Source organism: Benincasa hispida, chromosome 12 (assembly GCF_009727055.1).
Source record: "Benincasa hispida cultivar B227 chromosome 12, ASM972705v1, whole genome shotgun sequence".
Classification (NCBI taxonomy): domain Eukaryota; kingdom Viridiplantae; phylum Streptophyta; class Magnoliopsida; order Cucurbitales; family Cucurbitaceae; genus Benincasa; species Benincasa hispida.
Genome location: NC_052360.1, coordinates 75876846 through 75889040, shown reverse-complemented (window position 1 = coordinate 75889040; position 12195 = coordinate 75876846). Strand labels below are relative to the sequence as shown.

The window sequence follows — 12195 nt, the reverse complement described above, 5'->3', positions numbered from 1 at the left end:
TGATGCCTAATGCTCTCTCATCTCTCACCAACAAAAGGGGTCCCTCCACATCTCTTAGTTTTCTTTTGACTTTCCCATCTTCTTATCAAACATAAACCCATAACAAAACTTTCAAATTTGCTTCTTTTTGCTTTCAAAACAAACTTTCACAAGAGATTCCCAATCATATAAAAAGGTCCGGATAACTAATCTATACATATTATCAAAGAGTGCTATGTTGACAAGGATTTCCAATGCTTTTCTTCTCAATACATTCCATTCAATTATCAAAATTATCACCAAATTTCTACTTTCATCATATTCTTATAACATTTCTTCTTCTAACTAAGAGATTAAGTTATGATGAGTTGGATAAATTATTGCGAATCTAATCATGTAAAGTATGTAATTTTTTGTTTGTACTTAAAACACACAATGTATTTCCAACGCCTAGTTACTCAAAAAATGATATATTTGTGACGTGACATATAAATAAAAGAACTAAAATTATATATATATATAAAAAAAAAAAATCAAAAATTAGATACAGTAGGTTTTAAATATGAGATTTAATAAAAGGGAATAGTCAACTTTTAAATTCTACAATTTTAAAGACTAAAATAAAACAAGAGAGGAATATAAGGATTAAAATCAAACGTTCAATCATTTAGAGGCTAAAAGAAGTTTGTAATAGATCAAAGACTAAAATTGCACTAAAATCATATCTTTTAGAAATAAAAATTAAATTAAAAATATATTTGATTACTAGTACATTCTTTAAAGTTTTTTTCCCTTTAAAATTTTAATTTTCTTTACTTTTTCATACGGATAATGATTGAAATGATTTTATTTACACTAGACTATGCACTTGCACTTGTAAATAGTAATTTGAAGTACATGGTAATCTTAAAATCAATAATAATAGGTTCAATTACTCTTCTTTAAAATAATTTTATTTCTTAGAAATAGAGAAATGTTCTTAAAATAAGATACCAAACACACCCAAAAGAAATTAAAATAAAAATGGTGGGTAATAATCATTGAAATGAAGTCCAACCATTTGAAAATAAGACCTTAGTTGGGTAGGATATTAATGATGATAAACATATGTCCTTAAAAGAAGTGACTTGACTAAGCTTCACCCAAAGAAACTAAAAAAAAAAAGAAGAAAGAGTGCTTTAATTGTATCTTTTGTTTTCCCTCCATTTTCTTTTCAAATTCTTTATAAAAAGATGCAATAAAAACAAATAATGATGGGAAAAAGTTGTCCATTTTCTTCCCCCTTGTTCTAGTGTTTGTTTAGACATCCCAAAGACAAGTTTTTGTTCTTCTTCATCAGACCCCAATTTAGTGTTTAATCACACAAAACACCAAATTTTCATCTTAAAAAGTCCTTACCTCTTGGAGTTAGAAAAGCAAACACCATTGGTCACACGTTCTTTGACCATTGACTTATTCTAAAGATCTATATGTTATCTTTTTTTTTTTAGTCTCAAGATTCTAATCTAGCGAGGATGCGTCTTTAAGGGATAAATCATCTTCACTCCTTTATCAATAAAGGTACATCAAAGATTAAACATTCTAAAAGTTACTATTGTTTTCTTTACAAAATAATAATAATAAAATAAATTGTGCATTTTATTCTTCAAATTCAACTTTTCTATTAATATTAAAAAATAAACATCACATAAATATATGAAAAAAGTTACATTTTTAGTCTCTGAATATGTGCAACTTGGTTCTAAGTTTCAAGAATATACTTTTTTAGTTTTCGAGTTTTTAACAATAAAAGTATTTGACAATTGACCATTTAGTTTTCAGAATATACCTTTTTAGTTCCCGAGGAACTAAACATAGGGACTTGAAAAATATATTTTAAAAATTTAAGAATCAAATACACTAATATATTCTAAAAACTCGAGGACTAAAAAATTACATTTAGAAAATCTAAAAGACCAAATGTATTAACTAAAAAGGTATTTTTCTATATATATATATTTATGTATGTATGTACCACATACAATTTTAAAAGACAGTAAAATTACAAAATTATCAACCTTATTAAACAAATGTTAACTATAGAGATGAATCATACTCTTGTCTCTCTCTTTTTTTTTTAAAAAAACAACAAAATAATGTAGAGATAAATAAATATTTGCACACATGGGCAAAAGCATAAGAAAATTATTAACCATAAGTTTAAAAAGTAAAAAGAATGATGAAAATGGAGCAGTTGGTTCAAGTTGAGTTGATGATAAAAGGTAAACAGCGAATTCCCCTTTCCCTTCCTTTTGATTTTTCTTCTTATCTATTTTCAATTTTTTTTTTTTTGAAAAAAAAAAAGAAGAAAGTTTCTTCTAAAAGTATGGACATCATTTCTAATAAATATATCTGATATTGACCCTGTTTTCCACTTACTAAATCAATCATCACCCCAAATTCTCAAATTGCAAAGAAAGTTCATCTTCCTTTACTCATCAAAGCTGCTCTCTCTCTCTATATATAAATATTATTGATATCAAATGAAATGACATATTCTACTGCTTTATAAAGTGTTCAACCAGAAAGACAACCAAAGTACATCTGTACCTCGAGACATTATTATTATTATTTATTACATAAAATCCATGAAGAAAGTTTTTGAGATTCAAACAGAAATCCCACATTTTATATCTCAAGGTTCTGCCATTTCTTCATCTTCCTTCAACTTTAAATTTGAGCTTTTGGGTCTTGTATTATTGTAGTCACTGCCAACTCTGCAGTTCACAAGCAACATGTTTTCAAAACTATATTCCACATTTCTCTTACTTTTTTAATAACAAAATCTTTATCTTCATATTGACTTATGACATCTTAATTTGTTTCTTTACCTGATGAATTTGTCGGACGAACCGTCCCGGTAAACGAGTTTAGCGAAACATTCCTGAGAAAAAAAAAAAAAAGAAAAAAAAAGAGAGAAAACAGAAGCAATATTACTACTTAAATCGAGTTTTCATAGCTATTGGTTTTTATTTTAGTTTTCTGTGTTCTTTTCCCTCCAGAATTTGAATAGTTCTTGTCTTTCTTTTTGGTGTTCCAGGTTTTAATATGGTATCAAAACAGAAAGTTACGTACTTGACTTGTTGGGCCATTTACAAATATTTGAGCCCACAAGCGATTGGTGATATAATTAAATTTATATTAAATAAATTTCATTCTTTTTTGTTTCTTTGTTCCTTGTAGAAAGTTAATGAGAAGCAAACTCACAGAAGCCGAAGATTGGATAACTCAACCAGTTGCAGAAGAGTGAAAGGGATGATGCCACTAAGCTTGTTATTGTCTAATCTCCTGTAAATACAATTAATTAATTAGTTGATCACCATTAGAGAAGCAGTTAGTTTAATTAAATCTCAAAGGGAAATTGGGAAATGCAAAGACTTACAAAGTCTTCAAAGATGTCAATGCCCCAAAAGATGCAGGAATCATTCCACTAAAACTGTTGCCTTGTGCTTCACTAAATATATATATATATATATATATATAAAAGAAAATAAATAAACTTAATTATAAAAACCCCATTTGTTTTTGCCATTAATTTCAACTACTTACAAAAATAACAAAGAGCTCAAATTTCCTAAGGAAGGTGGTAAAGGCCCAGAGAAATTGTTATTGTACAGAAACAAACTCTTCAGATTTGTTAACATCCCAATCTCCCTTGGAATTGAACCACTCAAATTATTGTCATATACCATCCTGCAAATCCACCAATCATTATATCAAAAGTTTCCTGATTCAAACTTAGCAATACAACGATGGGTAATATCAGCTTACAAATACTGAAGATTTGGCAGGTTTGCGAGTTGGGGAACAAGGCGGCCGGAGAGATTAGCATTGCCAAGATCCCTTGACATAGAAAAGAAGAAGATGAAACATTTAATCTATTAGCATAAATTTTCGAAGAGACTAAAATCGTCTTACACTCTGACGACGGAGCTATCGGCGTCACACGTGATGTGGAACCAAGTGCATGGATTTACAAGAGTGGTGTCCCAACTTTGAAGGACATTGTTTGGATCAACCAACTGAGCTTTCCATGCACTCAGAGCATCCCCTATAAGATATATCAAATAAATAACAACTTCATTTTTCTCATACATAGCTACAAATTTTCTCTTGTGTGCGCCTTTCTTTTTTTATGTTACCTTCTGAGTTAGAGAGGACTGCAGCAATGGATGAAGCAAATGATAGGAAGAAAACTATATCTTTGAAAATGGCCATCGGGTTGAAGTAAATATTATTGGAAGCGCTTAATATTTGGACCCAAATCTCTTCTTTTTTGGTGATGGGTGGGTTTCTTTTTATATGAATTTTGTTAAATTATGGTAGTTGATTGAACAAGAAATGAAAGAGATTGTAAGTTGAAAGCTTTGTTGCAAGAAATGGTCTAAGCTTTGAGTGAGTCAAATGATCATTACAAGGAAAAATGTTATTATTAAATGAAATTTTTTGAGGTATTTGTTTGACTTAATGGTTACTAGTCAAATCCGTGGAAAAAATTATAACATATTTGAAAGTGATTTTGAAATAGTCAAGATTGTTTTTAGGAAAAATGTATTGTATGACAAATACATTTTAAGAAATCAAAGTCATGACTTCAACTTTTTTTTTTTTTTTTTTTTTTTTTTTTTTTTTTTTTTTTTTTTTTTTTTTTTTTTTTTTTTGTAATTACAGGTGTGGCAATCACATACAAATCAGATAGTAATCACATAACAATCACATAGAAATCAGATAGCAATCAAATTTTTAGGCTGAAGTTTTTTGTCATGTTTTGAAAAAAAGCAAAACCTAAGAACGCACCATGAATTTTCAGTTTATTTATTTTTATTAAAGTTGCAATTTTATTAGTACAAAATCACAACAAAACATGATATTAATTCTAAGTGAAACAAAATAATCACTAAAAAAATTTGGTGGTTCTTAATGTTTTTGGAATGTGAAAGTTGTAATAAACTTAAAGCTGGTTGATTGTCATGTAAGGCCCTTGTCAAGAACAAAACAGTAAGAAACGATTAAAAATAAGTGTCATGGATAAGTCTTAACTAGCATGACAAAAGTGGTTTTAATGATTTCAAAATCACTTTCAGACACATTAATACTATGGAGAATGTTGATTATTCCTTGAACATTTTGTAGAATGGAGAATGTCGATTCTTCCTTTAACATTTTGTAGAACAAGTATTGTAATTTGTAAGCTCTATTGCAAGCTTTTGTTAAAAAAAACCTCTTAAACAATCAAAATATTCCATCGTGGGACAACTACTTTTCCCTCGAAACGTTTCCTTGCTTTTTGCTATGGGCCAAAAGCCCAAGTTATTCCCAACAAGGGGTGAGGTAAACCATATAGATATGAAGGTTATGCTCCCTCCAAAGACGATAGATAACAAAACATTAAGCTACTCTCCAAATTTTTTACTGCAAACGATATGTATTAAAAATAAAAAATGCATTCAAGCTCCGTGTTTCACAGGAATTTTATGAGACCAACAACCCCACAATAACACCCCCAAATAGTTGGACTAAAACGTCAATCAAAAAATAAATTATTTCTAGACTCAATCTCACCATTTCAAAGCATACATATGTTTGGGATTTCATAATACCAACATCTAATCGGGTCATGTGTTTGTAGCCTATCTAGCACAACAAGCAAAACTATGAAAGAGTGTTAGAGAATACTACCTCCAAATAAAAGGAGGTCAACCCAAGGTAACCACTAAATGCTTAGGAAGCCAAGACTCCAAAATATTGGCGACCAAAAAAACTCTAGAATGAAAAGGAAGCTAAATCACACGATCTTTCCTAACTACCTCTACCATCACTTCATTTACCTTCTTTGAGATATTTACTTACCAGCACGTTAGAGCAAGAAGCCAAGGCCCAAGACCAGGTTAGAAACTTTGGTGTGCATGAAACTATATGCATCTAAAATAACCACCATACTATATAGTAGAAAAGAACAATGTCCCCTTCCAACCAAGGCCTCCACTAAGATAAGTCACAAAAGCTTCGTAATAACAACAACATTTCAATTTTCAAGAAGGAATAATATGTCTCCCAAATCACCCTCACTACAAGAAATACAAACATATGACCAAATGTGTTTTTTTTCATATTAAAGGAATATTATTCTTATTTATTTAAATCAATGTACTTTTAATTGTCCAAATTTAGTCTTACTATTTTTAAGAAATCTTAAATTTAATCATCTAGAGTTAATTTATTGAAATTGATAAAATAATAACAACAAACTCTCATTCAAGAAAAGAGACTATGAATACATTTTTCAAAAATTATGAAAAGAATGTTTATACAAACTTATTTTATTTTTTTTAAAAAATCAACGATAATCTAATTGATAGATATTGAATTTAAGATTGATTGAAAATACAAAAACTAAATTTGGACAACTAAAAGTACAAGAACTAAAATGGTATAACATTCCAAATATGAGACTAAAATGTATTTAACAGTTTCATTTGCATTCTAAACAAAATTTCAAAAAACAAAATAAAGATTTTAAAAATTATTGTTTTTGTTTGTAGATTTTGACTAAGAATGCAAATATTTCTCCCAAAAAGTGAAAACCATAACAAGGAATTTGAGAGAGAAAACAAGCCTAAATTTTAAAAACTAAAAGCTAAAAATAAAATGATTCGCAAACATGTTTTAGTTTCCAACATCATCTTCATAAAGTAATAAAGGAAGAAAATTATTGGTGAAGTAATATTTAGAAAAAAAACGATTATGCTCCTATCAACAGTCAAACTCAAACATTTGTTCTTCTAAAATTCAAATTAATTACAGATCGTCGAATGGGAACTTGTGGAAGAGGAAAATAAACTTTGTTTTAAGTTAGTTAGGTATTTTCTTGAGGCCTACAAATTTGAAAGTTGACTGCTTCAATAAATACGTGTTCATAGAAGTGGAAGCTCTTGTAATTAAATCTTTTCTTAATACTTTTCTCAAAGATTAAGCAATAAAATGAGATAATTAATTTATCGCGAGAAGTCTAGAAGCACATTGTCGTTTTTGTTGGGTATACTTCACTCCATCTCCTTCTTTGAATTTTGTGGCAAATTAAACAATATTAAATGCTTTGATTAAATAGTCTTTTTTTCCCTTTTCTTTTCCAAAAAAATATAGAGAGTTGCCCAATAAAAAAACCGCACAGTTTTTTATTTTTCAAATTTTATTTTTTAATTTTTTTTTATATAAAAACGGATATTATGAGATTATGTGCAACCCAGATTATATTTAATCATTTCCATTTTTAGTCACTTGCTAATTAATTTACTATTAATGCAATTATTAGATATTCTTTCTTATGTCAATTAAAAATGATTGACATAAACCTTTCTAAGGTATAAAAATTAATCTAATTTAGACAATATCATTATACCATTCCCACTCAGAATGTTATATTGAGAAGCATTCTCTAATCTCTATTATTTGGGATGTATAATTATAAGTATACATAATTGGAAATAGATCCTTTTGGATTAAGAAATATATTATGGTATTGTCTGTTTCAAGTTTGGCTTTTATAATTGATTAACAATATAAACCATATAAACGAGAGTGTCATTGAGTCAACCACCTTCTTCCCAATTTTTTTCTTTTCTTTATTATAATTGTTTAGATTTGTACGCTTTCTTTTTAAATAATTACAAATGACGATCTTAGATATAATTTAGCTCAAATTAGCGATCAATTTACAAAGTAGTTTGAGTCTAATAAATGACTTGACTTATATAAAGTTTTTAACAATTGACTAAAAGACTTGTTCCACTTTCAAGTTTAGGGATTAATATAGGTACAAACTTTAAAATACACGGCTAAATTTTGACAATCATTTGATTTTTGGTTTTTATATTTGAAAATTAAGACTATAGACACTACTTTCATTTTCAAATTTCTTCCTTTGTTATCTACTTTTTACCAATGGTTTAAAAAACCAAAACATATTTTGAAAACTAAAAAAAGTCTTTTAAAAAACTTGTTTTTGTTTTTAGAATTTAACTAAAAACTCAATCATTATACCTAAAAAAATATAGATCATTGTGAGAAGCGGAGAGGAAATAGACTTAATTTTTTTTTTAAAAAAGAAAGAAATAGTTACAAAACAAGACCTAAAACATCATCTTGATCCTTGTATTTTAGATTTTGTTTCATTTTGATTCTATACTTTTTAATTGTACAATTTTAGTATCTATTTTTTTTTCCATGAATCTTAAATTTAGTCTCTGTGCCTTCAATAAATCTTAAATTTAGTTTTTCAAAGATTTTTCTTTTTATCAAATACAATAATAATTTTCATGTAAGAAAAGATGGTAAGTTTATTTTCATAATTTATAAAGTTGTTCATAGAGAAAAAGAAAAAGAAAAAGAAAAAAGAAACTAACCACAAATAAAGGCACCAAGAAACTAAAATTAGACAATTGAAAGTACATGGACTAAAATGAAACAAAATTCAAAATATCTTGGCAAAATGTTATTTTAACCAACTTTTATTCCAACTTATAATTTATAATTTAAGTGTATTTGTAGGTTGAAAATGAGGACAGAGTGAATTGTCCTCTCTAGCAGATTCTCTGAAAATAGGTGTTGGGGGGCTTGATCTATAGAAATAGCCAAGAGAAATTTTATAAGTCCAATTATACAAGAATATATTCGGAGACAGAAACCTCGATGAGTGTAGACTGCAGTATTATTGTTGTGGAGCTGCTGCTGATGCTAATTTTAACTTATAAAAACCAAACTCCAACGCACAAACAAAAAGACATACAAACAAACATACCTAAACTCTCCTTTTGATTCAAAAGGACTCCACTTTGGCATTCAACATAGAACAGGAGGTTTTAATTCTTACCTGATTTATGAGGAAGGAAGGTTCAACATGGGAATGGAGAGTCATGTATTGTAGCCAAGGATGACTTGCCTGCAGACTGCAACTTCATGAAAGGATCTGTAAAAAGGCTGCCATCAAGCCCTGCGGTGCCATATCCATGCAGGCAGTCTCTTTGGCTATCGAAACCGGCTCTTATTTCTCATGCCAAACCTTCGCTTCCACATTGAAAACCTCGGCGTCTGACTTGAGATTCTTTTTCCCTGCATCTGCTTTCTGTGCAAGACCCCAATGAATTCAGGTATATTATCTTTTCCAAAATGTTTCTTCATTGTTTACTTGCGTGGTACCAGATAGTATCATCACTGATAAGAATTCAAGTTTGCTCAAAATCAAGCAGGCCATGGCAATCCATCTTTGCTTTCGATAATCAAATAAAGAAGAAAAAGAAAACCCCGTGGATGATTTCATCCAAAACGGTGAGGTGGATGCTCAAAATGTAATTTGAGAATTTAAAACAAGTGATGTTAGGAGGTGCAGAAAGTGAATAGCCAGGGAAATTAATTGAACAAATGCATACCATTTCCACTTATGAGGTGAATGATCAAGATCAAGAGGTCTATGAAATGATTCGTCCAAATTGGGCTAGCAGTATTGTATATAAACAGCAATGCCAATGTAAGAACAAGGTATTTACAAGCAGTAAGATATAAAAGAAAAAACCATGTACTTGGTTCTATCACAATTGTATATGTGCAGCAATATCCACAGTATGCCTATCCCTAAGTGTAACAAGAACATCACAAAAATAGCACGAGTATTGCAAGTACTGACTGCAGACGATGCAAAATGACCACGCGGAAAAATAGCAGCTCATCAAAATCAAGCAGGCAATGCGAAGCTTGGCTGTGTCCAGTTTGGAGGATCCATCACAGCACACCTATCCATTTTCTCAAAATCACCAACCTAAATAAAAAAAGGACAGTAGAGTTTATTACTCCAATAGCAAAGTGTCAAATAAACAATATGTAGATTACAAGAAGCAAATGAGAGAATGAACAAGGACTGGAAATAGTTATACCTTTTCCTTGCAGGAGGGGCAATAGTGATACTTATGCCAAAGGCAGTCCATTGAAGGAAAAAGAAAGCATACTCCCAACAAAAATGGCGTCATGCAACCAACGACAGCAGCTGAACTTATCTTTGATCTGGGGAGTTCACGAAAGCATCACAACCAGATGAAGAAGACGCAAGATTATTCCACTGTTAACACAAACATACAATACCCACCTCTCTTCGCTTCCAATTTATTCTTAGTCAAAATAATTATACACCAACTTTTGCAGCACAACCAAGATAAATCATATTGGAGTCCTGCTACAACAAGTCTTGAGCTTATGACAGAGAACAATCTTGTCTATAAACAATCCTAAGATTTGGACATAGTATGCAGCTCTCACTAAAAACTATCATTGTAACATTGTAACCTATTATTTATACTATTATTGTAATTTTCTTTGTTTTTGTTGATAAACAAAACATAAATTTCAATGCAATACCAACAGATTAGATTTATTGACATGTCCAACATAGTAAAATTTCAAATTCCCCATAATGCTATTTCTAAAGAAGGGAGCACCTTATGTAAAAGTAAATCATTTGAATGTTTTACAGCCAAACAGAACTTTGTATGGCGTACAACATTTGGGAGCCCTTGAATTTGTTATGTACCTTACACCTGCATCCTGACTTAGTGTTTATAAAAATTCGAAAACAAAGTAACTGCCGTGAATCCAATTAGTTATATGTAAGATACCAAACACAAGCAGGAAGGTAAACATTATTAGACAACAGTAAAGTTTGATGGCAAACGATTATGAAACCAATATAAACGAAGTAGTATAGTTTGTAGAGCAGAATCACGTAATTTAAACATCCAAGCAACAACAGTTTCTAACACATTTTGAGTAAATTGGGTAAACGTCACTCAAATCAATTCATTGTTAAGGCATAGCGGCAACAACCAGACAACTCCTGCCTTATGTTGTAAGGAAAGTCACGAAATTTTGTCGTGTACAAGTGATTCTAATCTTAAAGAAGAAAATTAGGTCAAAGACAAAAAAGGGGGAAGACCCATTGATCGATCAAGCAAATACAAGTTTCAATAAACGAAATCGAAAATTTCAATACCCAAAAACCGTACATGAATTTCACAATTCAATTAAAGATAACAAACAATAGAGATATCAATCGGACACAGAAGGAAAAGAGAATTAACAGAATATGAAACAGATCAAAGAAAGGTGAAAAAGAACGTAGATGTAGGGCTAGAGAGAAGGTAGAAAAGGCACCTGACGTCGGTGAGGCCGGAGTTTCCACAATAAACACAGTAGAAAGGAGCAGGAGTGTCGCGATACATGGTTTGCTGGATAGGAACGCCCTGGGGATCGCCAAAAATGGCGTTGGAAGGGATCTGGCCGGCCTGATAGGGGTTGTTGCCGTCGTAGAGAGGAATTCCGACGACCGGCTCGTCGTTCTTGGACATTATCGGTAAGCTTTGTATCTCTTCTGCTCTGCCTGAGATTGAGAAAGTTGTTGAAATGGAAGTAATGAAAATTGTTAAGAGGACTTGGGAGAGAGAACGGAAACGAGAAGCCCTTCCTGTTGCGAAGTCAAAAAGGTCGAAATTTCTCGTCAAAATATTATTTAAAAATAACGAAAATAAGAAAAGAAATGAATTCTTAGTTGTGATTGGTTTATTTATATTGGCCCCACACGGAAACACGTAATAAGATATTTTTTAATGGAGTATTAAATATTTAAACATATCAAAAGGAGTATTTGTTTTAAATCCTAAAATTCCCGAAAATATTTTCAATATACTAAAATGTCACTTTTTATCGGTGATAAATATCTATCACTAATATTAATATATGTCTATCGTCACAATCGTTCTTTCAGAAGCTTCACTTAACGATTGTACGACACTTATTCCCGCTCAAGAACAAGTCAGCCAATTCGAATTTGGATACCGATGGCACGTCGGGTGCCTCTAACAACCTCTACCCCGTTTCTGGGAAAATGATTTTAGAAAACAGGTTTAGAGGAAAAGGTTTTCACAAGAGTTTGAAAATATGATTTAAGTAAAGAAAGCTTGTAGTAGACCAGAAAGCAATAAGCAACAACAACGATTTTATAGCATACTACTCCGGGTATGAGGAAATGATCATTAGTCTTATCCCCATATAGTGCATTCAGAACAAAAAGCCAACTGACACCCTTGCATATGCAAAAGGGCGAGCGATCACTTACAACAAAAAGTATAAGGAAAG

General features: G+C 30.7%; 2 protein-coding genes across 2 annotated transcripts; both read right to left on the bottom strand.

Annotated features, from left to right (window-relative positions):
• Positions 1 to 2546: 2546 nt before the first annotated feature.
• Positions 2547 to 4352, bottom strand: LOC120068235 (leucine-rich repeat protein 1-like). Its single transcript, XM_039019949.1, has 8 exons — positions 4161 to 4352; positions 3937 to 4069; positions 3790 to 3861; positions 3568 to 3711; positions 3401 to 3472; positions 3226 to 3306; positions 2850 to 2902; positions 2547 to 2735 (listed from the first exon to the last, which is right to left on the bottom strand). Exons 1-8 carry the CDS (start codon positions 4234 to 4236, stop codon positions 2689 to 2691), a joined length of 678 nt encoding a protein of 225 aa, XP_038875877.1. The 5' UTR covers positions 4237 to 4352; the 3' UTR covers positions 2547 to 2688.
• A 5118-nt stretch (positions 4353 to 9470) lies between these two features.
• Positions 9471 to 11548, bottom strand: LOC120092429 (GSH-induced LITAF domain protein). The gene is made up of 3 exons (XM_039050517.1): positions 11215 to 11548; positions 9945 to 10071; positions 9471 to 9829 (listed from the first exon to the last, which is right to left on the bottom strand). Exons 1-3 carry the CDS (start codon positions 11406 to 11408, stop codon positions 9746 to 9748), a joined length of 405 nt encoding a protein of 134 aa, XP_038906445.1. The 5' UTR covers positions 11409 to 11548; the 3' UTR covers positions 9471 to 9745.
• Between the last annotated feature and the right edge of the window lie 647 nt (positions 11549 to 12195).

Bases quoted from the DNA above. Each gene is read 5' to 3' on its own strand.
- LOC120092429 (XM_039050517.1), bottom strand. From the start codon at position 11,408: ATGTCCAAGAACGACGAGCCGGTCGTCGGAATTCCTCTCTACGACGGC. The intron at 10,072-11,214 runs GTGCCTTTTCTA...TGAACTCCCCAG, and splicing joins TCCGGCCTCACCGACGTCAG to ATCAAAGATAAGTTCAGCTG. The intron at 9,830-9,944 runs GTATAACTATTT...TTTTTTATTTAG, and splicing joins GCCCCTCCTGCAAGGAAAAG to GTTGGTGATTTTGAGAAAAT.
- LOC120068235 (XM_039019949.1), bottom strand. From the start codon at position 4,236: ATGGCCATTTTCAAAGATATAGTTTTCTTCCTATCATTTGCTTCATCC. The intron at 3,862-3,936 runs GTAAGACGATTT...TTCTATGTCAAG, and splicing joins GATAGCTCCGTCGTCAGAGT to GGATCTTGGCAATGCTAATC. The intron at 3,307-3,400 runs GTAAGTCTTTGC...TTGTATTTACAG, and splicing joins TTGACATCTTTGAAGACTTT to GAGATTAGACAATAACAAGC.